Here is a 23,895-nt window from a genome sequence, read left to right on the forward strand (position 1 = left end):
AAAGCAATGAACATGCTACTTAAATCCAGCTTTGCTGTCAGTTTGGCTTAATCACTGACTGGATTTAGACCTCACGCTGTGCATTTTTATAGATCCCTCCAGCAGTGTCATAATATTTCTTGTTTAGACAGTCCCATTTTACAGAAGGTTAGTATGGCAACATTTTTCCCATTAAAGTGTCGAGTTGGTATTAAAATACTTGAATTTGAAAGATGACCATTCTTTAACTTGTGGATTTGTGGCTGTTTAGACTTGTTGAAAATAGCAAATACTGCATTGGTTGCCTAACTGTGATTGCAAGCTGGTAACAATTTATTGACTAATGCTATCAATAGGTATAAATAGGTCATCGATGTTGATAATTTATGATGTCTCCTATACAGGGCTGGTCCCCTAGACTATTTTGCACCCTAGGCAAGACCAGCTACTTGCCTCAAATAAAAAAGAAAACTTGCATTTTTTTTAAAAACAGTGAAAAATATTAAAAAACCTTGTAGCTCAAGTGACACGGTTTTGCTTTATATCACCCAATATGTGTGATGTTTCTCTGGACACTTGACTTTGTGTTATGCCCAGAAGGGGTCTGGCAGCATGCCGCACTGGGATAACAAGTCTTGATCTCTGTATGTCCTGAGTGCGGAGCCCTAACATAGGGCCTACTATGGAGGGGGACAGTAAGTCGGCTGGTGTACCTGTCAGTTCCTCGGTTGGTGGGGGAGCGAAGCACAGACACAGAAGGCAGCAAAGTAGTAGTGTGGCACCTCTATGTAAGCTCTTAATAATCAACCGGGGGCCCCGACCTGACCACTAAGGACCAGTGCATAATGGGTTACTTTCCACTGAACACCAAAGAAAAAGGGGACACTTTTAAATATATAAAATATTTAACATTTTTTAATGAGTAATAGGGGGCACTAATGTACCTTTTACTCATCTCCCTGGGGGGGCAGCCTTATTTCAAATGGGGCTTTGGGATTCCTGTAGGTTTGCCCCTCTTCCAACACACACAAACCCAGACATCATCATTGGGACTGGATGTGGGGTTGAGGAGCGACTCCCCTCAACATGAGAACAAGGTGCCTTGCAACGAGGGCTTTACCCAGGCTATAACCATATTTGACCCATGACATTACCCAGGATCTCATCTTGCTTGTTTACACAGCCAGGGATCTGTTATTTAGTAGTATTTCAGTGGGGCAACATCGTTGGACAGAGGAATGGGAAGACTGACATTTAATTGTTGAGGATGTACAATGGGGGGACATTATTCACAATGCAAATTTTATTAAATTACATTTTTCATATTGTGTGTGTGATTTTTTACTTTTTTGGGGAATAAATAATAAGCCAGTATTCATTTTCATTCCCCGGAGGAGGGGGCAGGATATCTAATATCTCAGGGACTTCTACATTTCTAAATGTGCCCCCCTAGACAAACTTTCACATACTTTTGGGGACTGGATGTAGGAAAAAAGCACTTGTCCCCTGTCATTGGGAGAATGTGCCTTGCAAGAGGTGGGAGGCTTGTTAAAAGGCATGTGTCCTGAAATGGTTCAAATTGAGGGATTGAGGGCTCACATTCTTTGATCTATCTTTCCTGACCATCTAGGTTGTATGACTGGATAATGCTCTGGGAGAAGTGAAAATAAACAAAAGCACAACTACCATAGCAATCAAACAGAGAGCCGATAAGAGCTAGATGGAATTCAGATGGATTGTTTCAACATCATTCCTATCTTTTGAGTGACTGGTTGATAATGATTGCTTACTATTTTATACATTACTTTGCATGCAGCTAACACTAGAGTTGACAGTTTGGCATCAGTGATGGTATCGGATAACTTTTTTTTTAAGTTATGCCAAGTTACTTACCAACCTTTTAACCCAAAGAAATATGACGTGGTCTTATAAAAGCAAGGTATCGCTGATTACAGGTGAGCCGACAAGGCTTAATCCAAGTCAGTAGTCCGTAAAGGGGGCACGCCCTGTCACTACAGCAGTGGTCAGCATGAAGAAAAATTCAGATGGCTGCACTCCCAAAGACGATGCAAAAATTGGCCTTTTGGGCAAAAAATATTAAAAGCATCACAAAAATGCCCTGCTTATATGCCTTTTGTTGTGATGCTTTTAATAATTTTTTGCCAATAAAGCCAATTTTTACATCGTCTTTGGGAGTGCAGCCATCCGAATTTGTGTTCATTATGAACTGGCCTTACTTCACCAGTAATGAACCAGCAGCAAACCTCAACCTGATTCCACTTTCATTATGCATACAAAATGTGGATGCTTTCCATTTAAATTATATTGAAATATATTTTAAGCAATGCATTTCTCTGTGTAGCTTGTTGAAGCTCAAGACGCTATGCATACCTAACAATCTGTTTAATTCTGCTCTTGGGAGGGCACGGAAAGCTTCATCTGTTGGAGCAAAGACCGTGAAAGTGCCTTCTCTGTTCAGTGTTTCAGTAAGTCCAGCAGACTGGATTGCAGTCACCAATAAGCTACAAAAACAAGAGTGAGACTTAGGCTTTTAGTGTGTCAATTTAAGAGAAGTACATCACAAGACCCATAAGAAACCCTTCAGAATATTATTGCCTAAAAGCAAAAAAAAGTTTAAAGCTGGGATTTTAGGGATTTTAAAAACATAACTGCAAATGCAGCATTGTTTTGTAAGACATTTTGCTTTCTCTGATTGACTGACACAAGTTGTAACTTATGCAAGAATTATGCTTTCACTCTACATTTGATGAGAAAACGTTTCATATTCATTAATTTGGAAGCAAAGTGTGTTGTAGAGAAAGATTATCTAGCATACAGATTGGGAATTTCGGTCAGAAAAAAAAATTGTTTAGTGACCTAAAGCTTACTAAATGTCTAATTTCCAAGAGAAACCCTAAAATATTTGAGGACTTATGACCCTTGAGACCTGAGTTGGAAGCTGATGTAGATAAAATAATCTGGAAGAACCTAGTTAGTATTAACTAAGCACTTAAAACCAGATTTTGGTTGGATTTGTTTATTTAGGAAAATGACAGAAGGCTTTGTGGGTCTAAGGATTTCCATTAATATAACAATACAACTCCCGTTATTATAATGTGACTTAAAGCGTAACTCCACTTTTGTGGAGAAAAAAACAACCCCCCTGCGTATTCTATGTACTTTCCAAGGATTATAAAAACCTTTGTTTGAAGATTCCTACCTTTTGTTATTCTGAAGAAATCCATATGTGTTTGTCTGTGCCTCTGCGCTCAGTGGGTCTATTGGGAGTGGTTTCATAATTATCAGTCAGCTGTGACAGTTACAGGGCACTATTGGGGAAAGCTGCTGGGCCTGCACCCCTTTAGACGTGTTCCAATTGGAAATATCTCACCAAAAATGAATTTTTTGTTGCAGGGGATGCCTGAAATCTGACTTGTATCTTAGGCAGACTTCTGGAAAAATTGGTGAGCCAATCACACAAGCAGAAAATTATGTTTCTGGGGGGTGGTCAGTACACATTATGTGTACAGAACAACTCCATGTAGCCATATTGCTTTGCATTTATAGAACATTACAGCGGCTGCAGATTTGCTGTGGGGCAATTTTTGGAGTAGCTCCTGACACACCCACTTTTTTATCATTCCAAGTTCAAGGATGATGGTACCCGTCCCTATTCTTGTTTATCTTTTAGATTGAGGCACTACCTTATAAGTGGATGCAGACTGATAAGGAAAGGTAATTTTTAATAACATTAAATAACAATATGACTTGTATCACAATTGTAAGCGCTATATTACTTTTTCTTTATTTGCTATTTTTTCCCGACGAAAGTGGAGTTACCCTTTAAGTAATCTTAATTGTGACAGCCAACCCTTCAGACAAAATCAGTTAATACAATACTGGTATAATGTTTTACATTTTAAGAACAAAAGAATATGTACCTGAAGCGATTATCAGCTTTAAGAACATCCATTACATTTCCTGATGGTGGAGTCAACAGCTTGTCAACAATAAACATAGTGCCATATCTTCCCTTTTTGTCATGTGCATCAATACAACTGTTTTCAATGCAAAGAGCCTATAAAAAATGACTGGGTCAAACTTTGCAGCATTCATGAACAATAACACTTTAGATTGAACCTGTGTCCAGACTATGCACCCTAATAATTTACATATTCTGAACAAGCAGTACATTTACTTTAAAACAGAGCATTATTTACCTCTGTAGCAATAGCATTGTAGGGAAATGAATTTCAAAGATCACAACAAAGGTTGGAGTTTGCAAAATCTGGTGCAGCTCTGCATAGAAACCAATCAGATTCCAGGTTTTATTGTCAAAGCGTATTAATTGAACAACCTGAAGTTAGAAGTTGATTGGCTACTCTGCACAATTGCACCAATTCTGAATGCTCCAGTTTTAGTAAATCCCTCCACTGAATTCTTAGCTCTATTCCTATTACTTTGTATTGGAGCAGAATCTTGTCTGACAAAATCTGAGAGAGAATGGCTGAAACCCAACATTAGGACTTTTCCTGTGTTTTTTGTGAATGAATTACAGGCATACCCCACTTTTAAGTACACAATGGGGTTTATTTACTAAAGCTGGCAAGTGCAAAATCAGGCTGAAAGAAACCAATGAGCTTTTAGATTTTATTACAGAAACTTAATTGAACACGCTGGGGTTAGAAGCTCATTGGTTTTTATGCAGAAGTGAGCCTAATTTTGCACTTTCCAGCTTTAGTAAATAAACCCCATTGTGTACTTAAAAGTGGGGTATGCCTGTGCTGCATGATACAAGCAGTTAAAGTCAAGAATGGCTTCTTTTTTCTGTCCAACACCTGGACACAGGTGCACTTTAATCACTCTTATTGCAGAGATCATAACAATATCAATTCTGAAAGTTTTTGCACTGTAGGGATGAGCTCCTGATTTGGCCTGAATTTCTAAATATCATTTTTTTCTGCAGTACTTCCTACACATTGTACAGATGTGCACAGACAGGTTCAGGACACCCCATAGCATGTTATTTAAAGTTGACCTCCAGGATAAGCAAATATTGTTTAAATACATTCTGCATGTGTATTCTTACTTAGATCTTGGTGCACTTTGTGTATTTGTTCCAGATCTGTGTAATAATCCATTGTAAAACTTTGCATCTGTGCAGAAGCTTCCTGTAAAAAAGACCAGTCACTTCTGCTGTCTCTCCTTGTGCAAGGTGATTGGTCTTGCCCAGGGTTCAAGTCCTGCGGGAACGCATGGGAACGGAGTTCCTGTACTTTTTCCACAACAGGGACTCAGTTCCTGTTAGCAGCCACGTCCTGCAAGACTTTGAAGTATGCAGGCTGGGTGGCAGGTGCTACACCATTCAGGCATTGCCAGTAGGGGGCCCCATGTTAGCTTCATCTTCGATCTACCTGTCAATCACAGCTGGCTGACGGGTAGATCAGGTCCCTGCTGCTAAGAGATTGTATTTAGTCAGACCTCTTGTTATGCGCTCCTCCCTGCCGGCCCCTCCTGATTTTCTGTCACCTCATCCTCCCCCCCAGTCTCCTGCATACTTGCTCTGTGTGTCCCGCTGAATCCCCCCCCCCCTCTATCTTCAGTGCCATATGATGAGAGAACCCAGAGGAGGAGCACAGCTATTCTGCTCACAGGACATGCAGGGAGAGAGGTGAGCTGAGGGAGGAACATCAGTTTGGGGTGGTAAGCTGAGCACAATACCTGGTAAAGTTTAATGCCAGGAGGGAAGTTTATGTGGAAATATGTGAAGGGTTGGAATAGCAGCGAGTGTGTGTTGGAGCCCCTGCAGAGTTTGCAGCCCCCCAAGCTAACATACATCACCTAAGCAGGAACACATCACTATCTCCCCAAGCATTCTGTCCAGATAATGTGCAGTTAATTTATGACCTTTCCTGTGTTATCCCAACTCTGGTCAATGAGTAAACTTACCACATAAACACTCTATATATAAAATAAAATTCTCCAATAAAGATCAGAACATGATGTTCACATTTGCATGGAAGCACAATTGAATGAATGCTGATTCAGAGAATTACTGTATTTATGTTTATTGAGGTTCTTTTTTTGTATGTACTAACAGTTAAGCTTCATACCCACAATACGAAAATTGGCTGAAAAATAACACTTTTGAAGTGTTCGTGCATATGAGCGTATCATTTATTTTTATTTTTTGGTAGGGGAGTGGATCTTGGGTGGGAGTTCCCACACTTTTTTCCTTAGGACTTGACCCCTGGTCTTTCCATTCGCCAGATGGCAGATTGACAAGATTTGTAAATGGTAATTCATTGCAGCAGATAAAAATCAGGTCTTTGGCCCTGCCAGCCTGAATTTTACTGTGTAGCAATAATGTGTAAATCTCAGGACAGGATTCTGAGTCAGATCCTTTCTACTGTATATATTTTATCTGTGTATTTAGCCGTTTGACTGGAGTTCAGCTTTAATTAATCAACATCTATAGAAAAACATATACACTTTTGTGGAAATGCAAATAGAGGCATTGATATGGCAGTAAAATAGAAAAAGGGTCATTCATGACATCTTTGCACCACATACTACCACCTGGATAAAAACATTTTTCAAATTATAATTTTTGCTTATGCCGGTACTAATACTAATCATTTTTTATAAATACAAGTAAGGGATATCTTCCATGTTTTATTGACAAAGAGGCTTGAAGGAAATCAATAATTCTAAAATATTTAAGTATAAAAATGAAATACTTACATTCCGATATACAAATACTCTCAGTTTCTTCCCACCAACTGTTTCCAGAACTTGGCCATGATAAAGATATTTGGAAGAAAGCTGATCTTTTATAATGTGATTCTGAAGTAAGTTGGTCATATCTTTGTCAATGTTCGGTACTCCATCTAAGTACAAAAGTTCTAGAGTTTATAGTAATCAACCACACTATATATAGCGTCATTCATTAACTTACTTTCAATTTAACGTATACCTAACAGAGTTTCAGAAAAAATAACTGCTTGGGATCCTACTGTGGGAAAACATAAAATATTTGTGACTGGCCACCATCAAATGAGAGTTCAATTGACATCAACTGAGAAACAGTTTCTCCAGTCAAATCAAGTATATCAGGGTCATTGTCATGGCTAATATGCTAAGGAGTTGGGTTGGCAGGTGTTTTATCTTATTTTGATACATGTGAACATACCCTGTCAAAGTGATAGCTCCCTGCATTCCCCTAAGGTGGCTGCTGGCATTGCAGTCTCCCACAAACCTGGATCACTTATACAAACGGCCTTGAGTCATTGATACCCAAGGCCTAAATCCTAGTAAACATACACAGAATGTCTGCCAGCATCAACTGGTTCAATAGAAACTAGCTGACATTCGGCCTGTGTGTATGGCAGCCGGTCCACCAGAAAAAGGTTTGCAAACTGACTCCCGATTAGTGCTCCCAGCCAATGGCTGAATGTGCTGACCAGAGTGGTCTGGCGGGGGGTCGTCACCGTGTCAGATAAAAATAGGACAGCGGGGGAGATGTCTGTACTAACATCAGATTGTTAGTACAGCGGTTCCGACCTGAGCTGTCAGGTTTTTTTCGTTCAACCTGCTGGATTGAATGAAAAAAACAAACAGTGGTGTGTACTAGGCTTTAGTGTAGGGTCACTACTTAACAAGGGAAAATACTTGCAAGTATACAGTACACCTGACCTATTGGTACTGCCAGCTATAACCAATGAAGAAATAAAAAGCGGAACAAAAATACCTATTGCACCGAATAAACCTATACAAACTTGAGTATGTATGTCCTGTGGTAAGTCCTGGTCAGAAATATATTTTCATAGCTGCAACAGCAAAATATCCTTTTAAAGCTGTTGTTCTGATTGGATATATTCAATAAGGGATCTTGGTTCTTAGCTTTCAACTTGGAATAAACAATTTTAAGCAGCATACTTCTTAAATGACCTTACCAGAATTGTGTATCTGAATATCCGTATCAAAAAAAAAAAAAAAAGACACTAGTTAATCTGGCTGAACCAATTACAAAAAAAAACATATTCACTGGCCTATACTCCCAGTTGATCAAGAGGAAGGCAATAAAAAAAGAAATACAAAACAATAACGCATGAGACAATCAGATTTCTTGGATCAACTATCCCTGAAATTTTTATCTCTACAAATTTGTATCCAGTTATATTTTGTGCAAATAGGAGCAGTACTCAGTGGATCTCACCATCTGCTACGCATGCTACGCAGACTCATCCCTTTTATCCCAAAGAATGACAAAGCAGTAGTAGTTGGAACAGTCATTAACCACTTGCCGCCCGCCCTATAGGGAATTGACGGTGGCAAAGTGGTTTCATAATCCTGACCGGACATCATATGACGTGATCAGGATTATGAGCCGCTGCGCGCCCCCTGGGGCGCGCATCGCGGCGATCGTTGTTGCGGGGTGTCAGTCTGACACCCGGCAACTACGATCTCGGTAAAGAGTCTCCGATGGAGACTCTTTACCATGTGATCAGCCGTGTCCAATCACGGCTGATCACAGTGTAAATGGAAGAGCCGGTGATCGGCTTTCCCTCACTCGCGTCTGTCAGACGCGAGTAGAGGAGAGCCGATCGGCTGCTCCTCTGACAGGGGGGGTCTGTGCTGATCGATTATCAGCACAGCCCCCCCGAGGATGCCCACACTGGACCACCAGGGACGCCACTAGACCAACAGGGAAAAGGTAATAAAGGCCATAATCCTCCCTAGACCACCAGGGATGCCAGTCAGCACAATGGGTGCCAATCAGTGCCCATAATGGATGCCAATCAGTGCCCACAATGGGCATCACTGATTGGCATGCATTATTGTTTGGCACTGATTGGCATCCATTACTATAACACCGATGCCGCCTATGAGTGCCCACCTGTGCCGCCTATGAGTGCCCACCTGTGCCGCCTGAGTGCCCACCTGTGCCGCCTATGAGTGCCCACCTGTGCCGCCTATGAGTGCCCACCTGTGCCGCCTATCCATGCCCACCTGTGCCGCCTATCCATGCCCATCCGTGCCGCCCATCCGTGGCAGCTATCAGTGCCAATTTGTGCCACCTATCAGTGTCCGTCCGTGTTGCCCATCCGTGTCGCCCATCAGTGCCGCCTATCAGTGCCGCCTATCAGTGCCACTTCATTGGTGCCACATTGGTGCCCATCAGTGCCGCCTTATCAGTGCCCATTAGTGTAGCCCCATCAGTGCCCATCAGTGAAGGAGAAAACTTACTTATTTACAAAGTTTTGAAACTGAAACAAAAAAAAACATTTTTTCGGTATTTTTTTATTTGTAGCGCAAAAAATAAAAACCGTAGAGGTGATCAAATACCACCAAAAGAAAGCTCTATTTGTGGGAAAAAAATGATAAAAATTTCATTTGGGTACAGTGTAGCATGACCGCGCAATTGTCATTCAAAGTGCGACAGCGCTGAAAGCTCAAAATTGGTCTGGGCAGGAAGGTGTTTAAGTGCCCGGTATTGAAGTGGTTAATTCACGACTGGACTACGCAAACTCACTTTACATAGGATTACCACAATATCAACTTGCGTGATTACAACTTATACAAAACACGGCGGCAAGGCTGATAACAGGAAAAAAACCCTGGGAATCCCTCTCTCCTTCCCTGAGGAGCTTACATTGGCTAACCAAAAAGAATCGGATCACATTCAAGACCCTCTGCCTTACCCACAAATGTGTACATAGAGACGCTCCTCAATACCTAGCTGAGAAATGAAATCATTACACCACCAAACCGCAGTCTTCGATCAGCCAACAAAAACCTCCTCCTCGTGCCCAAATCCCGGTACACATCTAAGGGGAATCGGAGATTCGCTGTCCAAGAACCTCGGCTATGGAATGCTCTACCAACCAACATCCGCCTGGAAGAAAACCGCCTGGCTTTTAGGAAAAAACTCAAGACCTTCCTCTTCTAGCTGATGATCAAAGATCTTCACAGCGCCTTGAGGCAATTCAGACCGCATTGTGCGCTATACAAATATCTCATTCATTCATTCATTTAAAGATGCATCCAGCTCTTTTTTTAACCACTTGGGATCCGCGCTATTGCCGAATGACGGCATTAGCGCGGACCTAGATTGCCGGGACTACGTCTATTGACGTCGTCCCGGTTACGAGCGGCCTGCGCGCCCCCTGAGGGGCGCGCGCGGCGCGCTCTGTGATCGGCGAGTCCGTGAGACTCGCCTGATCACCGATCCGTGTAAGGGGTCGATCCCGACCCCTTATCACGTGATCAGCTGTCAGCCAATGACAGCTGATCATGTGATAAAACGGAGCCGGTAATCGGCTAGTATTCCTCCTCGCGCTGACAGCGCGAGGAGAAAAAAAAAAAGCCGATCGCCGGCGGCCGTGTTCGGGACATCAGTCCCGATCACGGCCAGCAATTCAAGCGGACACCTGCCCCCTGCCAGTGCCCACCTGCCACCCGCAGTGCCATCCTAAAATAAAGTAAGTGCCCCCCTGTCAGTGCCACCCAGCAGTGCCCATAGTGCCCACAGTGCCACCCAGCAGTGCCCACAGTGCCACCCAGCAGTGCCCACAGTGCCACCCACAGTGCCACCCAGCAGTGCCACCCACAGTGCCACCCAAAATCTGCCTCAAAGGTGCTGCACCCCAGTGCCGCCCATCAGTGCCCAGCAGTGCCGCCCATCAGTGCCCAGCAGTGCCGCCCATCAGTGCCCAGCAGTGCCACCTATCAGAGCCACCTATCAGTGCCACCTATCAGTGCCCATCAGTCCCATCTATCTGTGGTACCTATCAGTGCCCATCCGTGCCACCCATCCGTGCCACTTATCCGTGCCACCCATCCGTGCCATCTTATCTGTGCCCATCTTTGCCCATCAGTGCCGCCTTATCTGTGCCCATCGGTGCCGCCTTATCTGTGCCTATTAGTGCCGCCTTAACTATGCCTATCAGTGCCCACCAGTGCAGCCTATCAGTGCCCACCAATGCAGCCCATCAGTGCCCACCAATGCAGCCCATCAGTGCCCACCAATGCAGCCTATCAGTGCCGCCTAATCAGCGCACTTCAATGAAGGAGAAAAATGACCCGTTTGCAAAATTTTATAACAAACTATTAAAACATGATTTTTTTTTTTTTTTTTTTGCATCTTTTTTTGTTTGTTTAGCAAAAAATAAAACTCCGAGCTGTAACTAAATACCACCAAAAGAAAGCTCTATTTGTGGGAAAAAAATGATAAAAATTTCATTTGGGTACAGTGTTGTATGCCCGCGCAATTGTCATTCAAAGTGCATCAGCGCTGAAAGCTGAAAATTGGTCTGGGACTGAGGGGGGTTTAAGTGCCCAGTAAGCAAGTGGTTAAACAATCTACTAAGCTAGCCAGAACTACTGCTTGAGTGAGCATATTCCACATATTCACAGCTCTGACTGTGAAGAAGTCTTTCCATATGTAAAGATTATATCCCTTTTTCTCCAGATGTAAAGATGGCCCTCTGTCCTCTGTAATAACTCCAAAATGAATAAATCTACATCAAGTTCACTATATGGATCACGTATGTATTAATACATGTTGATCATATCAGCCCTTAATCTCCTCTTCTCAAGAGAGAAGACATTTGGTTCCTCTAATCTTTCCTCATAGCTGAGCTCCTCCATGCCTCTTATAAGTTTGGTTGCCCTTCTCTGCACTTTTTCTAGTTCTCTGATATCCTTTTTGTGAACTGGTGCTGCCATTAGAAGCTGAGAGATCCTTTTTCATTTTTCTCCTAATTATTTTTTACATTTTTTTCTCTAGCACAGGAAAGGGGCTGGCCTAAATAATGGTACTTGCACAACGGTGCAATATACACTGTAAGAAGTCTTCTGATAGCATGTATGGTTACCACAACTGCCTATCAAACAATGTAACTAACAAATCCTTCATATACAGTACACATTAAAAATAAAGTAATGTTATGTCCAGCTTACGAGCAGATTTTTTTTAAGTGGTAACATATCATTTCCTGCGTCATTCCTTGAATAATGTGCCTTTTGGTTTAATGAATAGTCTGTCAGTGCTTAGGCTCTTGGCTGGATTTGCTTCCTAAACCAGATTTAGTTCTGAGCATACACAAAGAGGACCTCTTTTGTAAGGTTTTTGGGAAGCTGAATAAAGATGGTCAGGATAACAATCAATATTTTACAGCTGTTGAAATAGTTTATATTTTCATATTTCAGGGTGTTCTCCATCTGGACTTTCATGATGAGAACAACAGATGCATCATCTTATACCAACCTGTAATGTGAGGTGTTTCAAAAGCCTATTGCTTTCAGATGAAGGTGTTTCTCTTCATCGGTACAAAGTACAACAAAGTTATGACATAGATACACAGTCAACATCTTTTAAAATATTTTGCAAGCATAAGGGTCGATGCACACTAGGGGCAGAAAAAATGCTAGAACCTCTGCCAGAAAAAGCAGCATTAAGAAATGCCCATAGTAGCTCGTATTGCAGAAGAGTTTTTGAGAGAGTTTTTGGGCATTTGTTTTTGTAAGTGTTTTTTCCAAAACATTCCCTCTGCTCATTTTTGACTATAATCAATGTACACTTGAAAATGTTGAATGCCTCTAAATGCTGTGTTTAGGTGTGTTTATAAGCATTTAGCATTTTTCTGCCTGAAAACTCCTCTAAAAAGCAAATGTGTGATGTTTCTTTTTCTGTCTCTTACCTCTTCTCTTGAAATATGTCTCTAAACACCCTAATGATCATGGACACATAGGATAATATTGAGCTGCTTCTACAGGCAGGAGAAAAAAAACTGCAAAACTCCTGTAGAAGTAGCATTTTTTAAGCCCAAGGTGCATGGACCACAATAACAACAATAACTTAAAGTCTATGTAAATCTGACATATAATTGTCAGTATCTTTGTAATCCAGTCTTACTGTATTTAGTTTTTTGTTTCTTTTTGTGAATCCATTGCAAAGTTTATTACCTAAGCATCCTTCTGATAACATCACTGTCTGACAACATTGCTGACAATGCTAAACAGCATTATAAGCCAGTTGTGTGTGCTCCTTCAGTTGGCTAATGAGCTGTCCATGTGATCTGACCTCCTTGGCAGCCCAAAGTCCAAATGAATCAGCATACACAGTAGGTTGACAATGATAATTAAAAAGCAGTGGCTTAGTGTTTAAAAAAAACACCCACCCCGCACTGGAATCCATAGTCCGATGCCCTGATATGTAGATCAGGGGGCCAGAAGCATGGAGGGGAGGTGGTGCCCATGCGCTCTCTATGGACGGCCCGCCACTGATTGCAACAGATTCACAAAACATCATTATAGACAACTGTACATGCTGAAACACGTTGCCACAGATACAAAAATATATTTGGAATTCGCATAAAAAACTTGTCAAATCTATTAAGATTATGTTGCCAACTCCAGGAAGCAAAAAAAAATATTCAGTGGTTTTCCCAGGGGTGTCCTTAGTAAGACTAAGGTGGGGGACCCCACTGTGTGAACAGGCACATGGTTACAGCACTAAAAACTTTTTCCGCATTTCGCCTCCTTGGCTAGCCCTTTTGGCTAAGTTCTGAGGCAATTTTTGCTACCAGGCCTCGGGCCCGAGTTCAGGGAAAGATCCTACTTCTTTGGGGGGTGGACAAAAGCACACCCCTAAGTGCACTTCTCTTTGTGTGTTCACATGCATGTTTTTAGTTTTTCAGCACCACCGCGGATACAAAGGAAAAACAATGGTGCATGGGAGTGTTGTAATGCACTGTTGATATGCCTTATAGATGGTACTGTTATGGAATAGCATGGAACCTTTGACATGAAACAGCACACCACATGTTTATGCTGTCCTTTCTTATTAAGAATGAACAGAGTGATTTTGGTGAAATTTATTTTGCTGTAAAATTACTGATTTTGATGTGCAAATTCCCTGTTTTGTTTACTAAACTGAAAAAAAAATCTTTTTGTTTGAACTCTTCATTTCATTTGAATTCCTCATTTTTTAAAGTATTTATTATCTGTGGCTTATCTGTTTTTATTCCAAAAAAATAAATAAAAATAAAGTAATAAAGCTAATGAGAGGCTATTTTTTATTGAAAAAATAGGTTTGATAGGAGCTTCTATAGCTCCCATGAGTCAATTATGATCAATGATACCCTTAAAAATCTTAACAATGTCACCAAAAACTCTCAGTTTTGCTCACCGCTGTTTTATATTTTCTGTCATGTAAAGATGAATGAGGCACAAAGAAAAGTTACAACTAGCAGAGCAGTGTAAAACAAATTCCTATTATAATATTTACATTACAATGGAATCTCGGTTTGCGAGTAACGCGGTTAATGAGCGTTTCGCAATACAAGCAATTTTTTTTTTGACTCTGTTTGAGAGTGTTGTCTCGCAAAACTAGCAGGATTCAAGTCTCTGCGGTGTGCAGTACCACATTTGCCAGAGGTGCGGAGGCACCAGTGACACTCTGAGCCATTCAGAGCCAGTTGGAAATACTTGAAAACACTCAGAAATATTCGGAAACAGCGGTGTCCGAGTATTTCCAAGTCTCTCTGGCGCTCCCCCCCCCCACCTCTGGCCACATGCGATATTGCATGCAATAAAAGTCAATGTGGAACTAATTATCTTCATTTCCATTTACTTCTATGGGGAAACTTGCTTTAATATGCGAGTGCTTTCGATTACAAGCATTCTCCTGTAACGGATTATACTTGTAATCCAAGGTTCCACTGTAGTTAAATTGAATATGTTCGTGATACATTTCCATAAATGTCATATCAAACGTAAATTCTAATTTATGTTCACTGGCCCTTCAAGCATTTCAGAAAGTATTTCTAAGACATTTTTGTAGTAACAGAAGAACACCCTAAATATTTTGCTTATGGCATAATGAAGTTTTAGAGATTCCAATGTGAGGCACCTCAGAGGATACAGCTGTGGCGTACCATTCCTTTCATTCACATTTTCTAATAAAGATCTATGACAAGTACTTTCTTGTAGGACCTTAGAACCATAAAAAGCTAAAGAAACAAGTCTGTGATATAATTTTTGTGTAAAGAAAATGCAGGAAATAATGTACGCTTAGCTCAATAATCAAGTTTCTTAGTTTGTAGTATGTTTCCAATGAAGCTAGTATTGTTAAACATTAAAATTAGCATATGACTTAATAATAACCATTTTTTTTTACTTACATTTTGATATGCAAGCTTCTATGCATAATCAAAAACTGGTTTGCTGATAAGTCCTCATTATATATTATGCTAAATCAAGGATAGAAAGGAGGGAGATATGTATGAAAATAGGAAGGTTGGAGGAGGAAATACCTGGAATAGAGTTAAAGAAGGAATATGAAAGAGAATAATAGTGGAAAATAGAGAAGTATGGTCACCTACTATAGGTATATGGAATGGATGGACACTAAACCTGCGGGCATTTACAAATGTGGTACTAGATTTTCTAGTGGTACCTCTTTGCATTCCTCAGTATATAATAGTAAAAAATCTCATGTCACTGTGATCTAATTGTTAAGCTATGGTTTACCGTGCTTTCCATATAGTCATTGTTCTTTTCACAGGTTTGCTCATAACTAAAGCAAATGTGCATACAACTTCTACATTTATCTTAATGAACCTCCATCACATTACATGATCACTCTCTGAAAAGCTGTGAAGTCCCTCTAGGCACACGGTGAATCAAAATCAAGCATTATTGGTATACCATTGCTAAATAGATCCATGCAAACTACATCCGTTAGCATACTTGGAGGGGACATATAAAGAATTCATAACATTACTTGTAGTTTTACTGAGCTTCATGGCTGTGTTATCACTACTTCTTCACTAATCTGTACTATAAAAGATAAAAAACAATAATAAAAGGACAGACCTTTAAATGCATTGTTGTGTGGAGCTATTACTGTAACACGTTCATTTACTGCAAGGTGAGAACCCAATCCAGCTTGATTAAACAAATCAATAGCTGTAGAGGCAACTGAATCTTTCCCAAGTTCGGATAATGTTTTAGCTGTGAAGGAAAAAATGAAAAAATACACTTATCAATACATTCATGCATAGTTACACAATCATATTCACTTGGCAGTAGATAAACACCATAACAATGTTAACATTTACTTCTTGGTAAATGGTACGTTAATAGTAATTACACTTATAAATACAGATGTGCCAAAATACTGCATATTGTCTGGCTTACGTTTATTCCCCAGTTAAGATGACTGAACTTTAAAAAAATCCATTAAACTTCTTTTGGGTCTAATTCATCCCTGCAGTTTTGAATTTCTGAATTTCACATTAAAGAATTTTATAACGTGGAGAATACCACAAATATTTTCCTATTAAGCTCCCACAATAATATTAACTCTTTTTTTAATGTGAGCACACATCAAGAAAAAAATCTATTCAAAACTATTATACTACTGTATAATTTGCATCGTTATTTTATCGTTAGCATTCGTCTTGCGTTTGTTTTGGGTGAAAACATAACAGAGCTAAAGCTTAACATTTTTTTTTTACATGAAGGAAGCGCTTTTTGGGTAGTTTTGATTAGTTGAGAGTGTGGAAAAGACAAATTTACCCAACATTTCCACAGAAAAAATCATTTTATTGCAGTATCATTAAATTACTAACACATAGGGGTTGATTTACTAGAGTCAAATATACTGTGCATGCAAGTGCACTTGTTCCAGAGCTTAGTAAATGAGGTAAAGCTTCACTTTGCAAAGAATACTCAATCACATGCAAAGGAAAATAAAAAAACTGCATTTTCACTTGTACATGATTGGATGATAGAAACCAGTAGAGCATCCCCTCCTTTCAGAGCTTCCCTCAGATCTAGAGAAAATGCACGTGAAGTGCACAGTATATTTGGCTTTAGTAAATCAACCTTATAGGGGTTGATTTACTAAAACTGGAGAGTGCAAAATCTAGTGCAGATGCATTGGCAACCAATCAGATTCTAACTTCAGCTGGTTCAATAAAGCTTTGACAGAACACCGGGAAGCTCATTAGTTTCTGTGCAGAGCTGCAGCAGATTTTGTACTCTCCATTTTTAGTAAATCAACTCCATAATCTCTAAAGCACCTTTCTGTACTATTAATATTAAAATAATAAATAAATTATAAAAAAAAAGAAGAAGCAATTGCTTTACTGCTACTACCCCTACTTGTTCTTATTTATAAACTTTATTTATTATTTAAAAATGTATTTCTGCCGCTAAAAGGAAACCATTTAATTCCACATATAATGTAAAAAAATTGAAATAAATATTGATTTGGCAGCACATTAGTTGGTTATATATGCAGTTTACACAGGATACATATTTTCTACTGGTTTGTTCACTTATCTCAACAAATAAGGTAAAGTTGCAGTGACTTCAATCAATTATTCATATGCATTCATGTGTGTGTGTGTGTGTGTGTGTGTGTGTGTGTGTGTGTGTGTGTGTGTGTGTGTGTGTGTGTGTGTGTGTAGGACATACCTTTGAAAATCAATTGGTTAAACTGGTAGCAAATTTATTTTTATTTATTTTAGTTCTACAGTAATAAATGTTTTCCAGCAATAATACACACATATCAACTCATATATATCTGTGTGTGTGTGTGTGTGTGTGTGTATGTCACTTTATTGCCAGAAAACTAAAATAAATAAAAATAAATGTGCTACCAGTTTAACCATTTGATTTTCAAGGGTGTGTCCTATGCAACAAAGGGTTAAAACAAGCTTGAAGATGCAATAGCACTTGCAAGCATGCAGACATGCACAGTTGTGATTAAATACCATCAAAAGAAACCTCTATTTGTGTAAAAAAAGGATATAAATTTCATATGGGTACAATGAACACGCAATTGTCATTCCAAGTGTGACAGCGCTGAAAGCTGAAAATTGGCCTGAGCAGGAAGGGGGTGAAAGTGACCGGTATTTAATTGGTTAAGTATGTGTGTAAAAAAAAAAAGTAAAACTTGGTTCAGTAGCGAAAGGGTTTAAGAGACTCTAGCTCCAGAATGAAAATGTTATCCTGATGTCACCTCACCCCACAGTAAGGATGACAATGAAAAACCTAGAATGGGAAAATTGGAAATGTCAAGGAAGAAAGAAGTTCAGACCAAAAAGCTATAGCTGGCAATGGGGCTAGAAAATGTGATTGAGGTTATGAAATGTAGCTTAAAATTTGGGATCAGAACTTGGGATCTGGCATCACTTTTACTGGCATAGCGTGACCATGACAAAGCATTTGTTGCATTCTATCATGAAACCAAAAATGAGAATCCCTGAACTAAATATACGACTAGCAAGAGGAAGAGCCTACCTCTAAGATAAGCCTTCTTTCAATTCATTGTAAATGACCACACCCTGCAGAGGTTCCTTGTTAAACCAGTTTGATTTACATACATTTAGATACTATATATTTTCAAAAGTATGCAACAAAAGTTGTTTTTAATACACATGTTAGGAACAGTTTAACTAGATTTTCTGTGCTGACTTGCTAGGCCTGGGGGATTTTTGTAATATTCTGTAATCAGAATTTTGGAATTTCTAGCTGTCTTTATTTTTTGACCATCTTTTGGCTGCAGCAGCAAATGCAGATCTAGCAAAACTTATAAAAAAAATAGTACTAACCGAGACCTGTATATTATTGATAAGTCAAGTGTCTAGATGTAGGCCCCTTGCAAATTGACCTGTCTGGCTGTTGTGTATTTCTCCTGACATTTTAGAGCTTTTTGGGAGGGAGAAGTACAGCAATCAGACCCACTGCCTGCAGCCTGTAAAAGCTTATGGCAGGCTGCAATTGGATTGAGTTGAATGCTATACCAAGTGGTTCTGGAATTTGGAGCCCTATGCATTCAGATTAGACTGTCCATGCTCTCATATAATATAGTATTTTACTGTATTATTTAAAATATAATTTGCCTTATGCTCTTATATAATACATCCTTAACTAGGGATGACCATTGCTTTTCACAGATTCATACAATTTATTCACTTATTTATTTTATGGTAGGGCTCTAACCGTTTTTGAGTATTAGTCTGAATGCCTTAGCTTTGTTCACACCAGAATGTGTAAGACACAGGAAACACAGGAGAGGCTCTTTACAGGCGCTATTTTTAGTGCTGTAGCGCCTGTAAAGCACCTCAGTGTGAAAGCAGCCTAAATAATACGAGATGTAAAATGTGCATTAACGCAAGTCATTTTTTTATTTTTTTAAACATTTGGATTATTGAACCCAGCCCAAAACTGGCCTTTTCTAAAGCTGGCCATACATGGACAGAATTTCCCCTGGTTCCTGACAGAATAGCAGAAATGTAATCTATATGTGGCCCTGTTGGCACCAGTCCACCCAGCATCCTTTGATCTGAAAACTCAAAAGAGCTGGGCAGAAAATTGTTAGCCGAACAATGACTGCAGCCAATCAGCTACAGTCAGAATACAATAGCCCACAGGAGAGATTCATTCATCCACCTTGTTTAGTGTGGATAGGGGAATAGATAGCTAGGCAAAACAAGCTTAATCTAGGAGTCTATGGTTAGCCTAACACATTCTAACTTTGTGTTGAAATGGCAACGACAACAATCATGTGCTACTGAGAAGAGAATTTCTTGTAAAGCTTTGGTGAACTCCATGCCCAAGAAGGTTAACCTCCCTGGCGGTATTCCCAAGTCTGGCTCAGGGTAAGATTTCAGTAACAAAAGCGGTAACCCTGAGCCGGGATTGCATCACAGGATCCATGTAGAGGTTACTTACCTTGTCCCCTGGATCCTGCGATGTCTCCCCGCTGTGATCTGCAAGCCGCCATGTCTCGCTCGAACTGTCACAGTTCCGGGCTCCGTTCCCTGCGAGCGCTGCGACACATGGGAACGGAGTTCGGCGCCAAATTCAAAAAGTAAAAAATACAGTATAGATACAGTATACTGTAATCTTACAGATTACAGTACTGTATCAAATAATTACACATCCCCTTTGTCCCTAGTGGTTTGTCCATTGTCCTGCATGCAGTTTTATATTATAAATACTATTCTTTATGCAAGGAAACTGGAAATTGTCCATAGCAACCAAAAAATGTCAGTTTACATCAAAAGTGCTTTTAGACCAGCTAGAAAACAGCGATAATAAATTAGAATCACTTGCAGAATTGAGTGATAGTGATTCGTGGGGAAATTCATCATCAAACACTAAAAGTAATGACAGTGACAATTCTGCAACTGAGCAAATTTCTGTGTTTTTGATTTGATTACATTATTGAATAATTTTTATTATTATTATTATATTATTTGTTATAATTATTTATAGTCATTTATTATATTATATTATATTATAATATATATATATATATCAATCATAATTCATGATTTTGTATTTCAAACTTTATCATGCCTGGGATGTCTACTAGACTCTTGTTTGGATGGATTTAACCTCCCTGGCGGTACGATTATTTCGGATTTTAGGTGCTAAAAGCGGTACCAGTATTTTGCATGAAAATTTGGCGTTTTATATTGTAGTCCTGTAATTCTTAGGAATAACTCTCTTAAATCTGTCCAAACCAGAGTCTAGCACACATCCTGGGTATAATAAAGTTTGAAAAATGAAATCATAAATTATAATATGATAAATAATTATAAATAATTGTACCAAATAATAATATAACAATAATAAAAATTATTCAATAATGTAATCAAATCAAAAACACTGAAATTTGCTCAGCTGCAGAATTGTCACTGTCATTACTTTTCAGTATTTGATGACGGATCTCCCCACAAATCGCTATCGCTCAATTCTGCAAGTGATTCTAATTTATTATCGCTGTTTTCTAGCTGGTCTATAATAATTTTTGATGTAAAGGGACAGTTTTGGTTTCTATGGACAATCTCCAGTTACCAGGCATAAAGAACAGTTTTTATTATATAAAACTGCATGCAGGACACTGGGCAGACCACTAGGGACAAAGGGGATGTGAAATATTTACATACAGCAATGTAATCTGTAAGATTACATTATACTGTATGTTTACTGTTTGTTTCACTTTTTGAATTTGGCGCCGATCTCCGTCCCTGTGCGTCGTGACGCTCGCAGGGAACGGAGATCGGCGATGTGATAGATCGAGCGAGACACGGCTCGCTCGTACAGCGGGGAGACAACGCTGGATCCGAGGGAGAAGGTAAGTAAACCTCCTCCTGGATCCAGCGATGCGGTCCCGAGTCTGGCTCGGGGTTACCGCTTTTGGTATGAAAATTCCAACCCGAGCCAGACTCGGGAATACCGCCAGGGGGGTTAAGTGAGTTATTTCTAATGCCGCGTACACACATAGCCAACTATCCGGCGAACTTAGTCCGGCGGACTTCCCGCCGGACTGTCCGAAGAACTTTCTGAAGGAGGCCTCGCTGGCCCCATCACCTGGTATGGACTTAAAGGGGAACCCCAACGCCGAAAAAATCGGTGTGGGGGTCCCCCCCAGGTCCACATCAGACCCTTGTCTGAGCATGCTACCCGGCCAGCCAGGAAAGGGGGGGACGAGCGAGTGCCCTCAACATGGGGGGGTGCCTTCTGGAAGGGGGGGCCAAAGCACCTTGTCCCCATGTTGATGAGGACAAGGGCCTCTTCCCGACAACCCTGGCCGTTGGTTGTCGGGGTCTGCGGGCGGGGGGCTTATCGGAATCCGGGAGCCCCCTTTAATAAGGGGGCCCCCGGATACCGGCCCCCACCCTATGTGAATGAATATGGGGTACAATGTACCCCTACCCATTCACCTTTAAAAAAAAGTAAAAAAAAACACAACACACAAGGGTTAAAATAGTTTATTGCACAGCTCCGGGGGTCTTCCGTCTTCGGGGGTCTTCTCGCCGGACTCCTCCGCTATCTTCTGCTAGCTTTTGCTAGCGGAGGAGCCCGGCTTTCTTCTTCGCCGCCACCCTCTTCTTCCGACTACGGGGGTCTTGTCCCGCTCTTCGGTTCTTCTTTCCGGGCCACCGCGCCTTCTTCTAGCTCTTTTACAGGCGGTGGCCCGGTCTTCTGGGCGGTGGCCTGGCCCGGCAAGAAGAACCGAAGAGGGGGACAAGACCCCTGAAGTCGGAAGAAGAGGGCGGTGGCGAAGAAGAAAGCCGGGCTCCTCCGCTAGCAAAAGAGCTAGCAGAAGATAGCAGAGTGGAGTCCGGCGAGAAGACCCCCGGAGCTGTGCAATAAACTATTTTAACCCTTGTGTTGTGTTTTTTTTTACTTTTTTTTACAGGTGAATGGGTAGGGGTACATTGTACCCCATACTCATTCACATAGCGTGGGGGGCAGGTATCCGGGGGCCCCCTTATTAAAGGGGGCTCCCGGATTCTGATAAGCCCCCCCCTTGTCCTCATCAACATGGGGACAAGGTGCTTTGGGGTGGGGGGGCCGCGCTTCCCCCCCTTCCCCAAGGCACCCCCCATGTTGAAGGCACGCGGCCTGGTACGGCTCAGGAGGGGGGGCGCTCGCTCGTCCCCCCCTTTCCTGGCCGGCCGGGTAGCGTGCTCGGACAAGGGTCTGAAGTGGACCTGGGGGGACCTCCACGCCGTTTTTTTCGGCGTAGGGGTTCCCCTTTAAGTCCATACCAGGTGACGGGGCCAGCAACGCCTCCTTCACTGGCCCCGTCTACCTGGAGACGCGCTCAAAATGAGCGGACTTTTCTCCGCGTGGGAAAAGTCCGCTCATTCAAAAGTACGGTGGACTGGCATACCAACGGCCGGATTGTCCGCCGAAATGCGAGTCTGACGGGAAGATTGGAGTGCAAAACTACTTTCTAAGTCCGCCGTACTTTTGGGTAAAAAAAAGTCCGCCAGAGGCTACACACGGGGGGATTGTCTGGCGGACTTGAGTTCGCCGGACTTTTCCACCGGATTGTTTGAGAATTACAGGCCCACAATATAAAACGCCAAATTTCCATGCAAAATAATGGTACCGCTTTCAGCACCTAAAATCTGAAATAATCATACCGCCAGGGAGGTTAAGGCAGCGCTGGAAAATAATGGTGGCCACACAAAATATTGACCCTTTGGGCCCAATTTGGACATTTTCAGTTAGGGGTGCACTCGCTTTTGTTGCTAGCGGTTTAGACATTAATGTGAGTTATTTTGAGGGGACAGCAAATTTACACTGTTATACAAGCTGTACTATCACTACTTTACATTGTAGCAAAGTGTCATTTCTTCAGTGTTGTCACATGAAAAGATATAATAAAATATTTACAAAAATGTGAGGGGTGTACTCACTCTTGTGAGATACTTTATATATATAAAATTTTCTGTTTCCCCCAAGGTAGTTTCTTATGAACCTTGAGGAAAACAGAAAATGTAGATGCTACACTGCAAATACAGTGGCCTAATTCAATTTTACTTCTCATTAGACATGTGTGATTAGTTTAGTACGAATCTCAAATTGCCATGTGTCTGAATTTTGTACGAAATACAAACTTTTGTTTACGAATCCCCAGGAGGAAGTCAGCACAGCACAGGGATGGTGGGAGCCCCTCATCTAACGAAAATTTGTATTTCGGATAGGAAATTCTTCAACGGAATTTCGTATTTCGGATAAAAACCAAACTTCCATCCGCATCGACTGTCATATTGAGGTATATTTTTGCCTTTAAATTCATCGTAAAGAATGTTCATACAAGTTAACGAACCTAACGACAATTCGTATTTTGTACGAATTGAAATTGAATTTCGGACACGAAATACGAAGTACGAATTAATTTTAATACGAACCGTAACGGAACAGAATGAAACAAATTTATTGACGGCGCCCATGTCTACTTCTCATTGAGTCACAGTGGCCTTTTTAACTAATTTTAACTTGTCCAAGAGTCTGTGACAGAGGACTCCCATTGCTGTTCATAAATACGACTATTAATAAAATATGTGTTCCATGTCCTATTTTTCTTTTTAC

At 40.8% G+C, this 23,895-nt stretch overlaps 1 protein-coding gene across 1 annotated transcript in view; it reads right to left on the reverse strand.

The window, feature by feature from the left end:
• Window positions 1-23,895, reverse strand: part of TGFBI (transforming growth factor beta induced) — a 109,539-nt gene that overhangs the window by 33,534 nt on the left and 52,110 nt on the right. The window contains exons 9-12 of the mRNA XM_077473374.1: window positions 15,862-15,999; window positions 6,724-6,869; window positions 3,921-4,057; window positions 2,371-2,501 (exon numbers count right to left, since the gene is read on the reverse strand). Coding sequence (XP_077329500.1) covers window positions 2,371-2,501; window positions 3,921-4,057; window positions 6,724-6,869; window positions 15,862-15,999 — 552 coding nt within the window. The remainder of the gene's footprint in view (window positions 1-2,370; window positions 2,502-3,920; window positions 4,058-6,723; window positions 6,870-15,861; window positions 16,000-23,895) is intronic.

This window comes from Lithobates pipiens, unplaced genomic scaffold (assembly GCF_037356315.1).
Source record: "Lithobates pipiens isolate NorthernLeopardFrog02 unplaced genomic scaffold, aLitPip1_a1.2 Scaffold_8, whole genome shotgun sequence".
Lineage (NCBI taxonomy): Eukaryota > Metazoa > Chordata > Amphibia > Anura > Ranidae > Lithobates > Lithobates pipiens.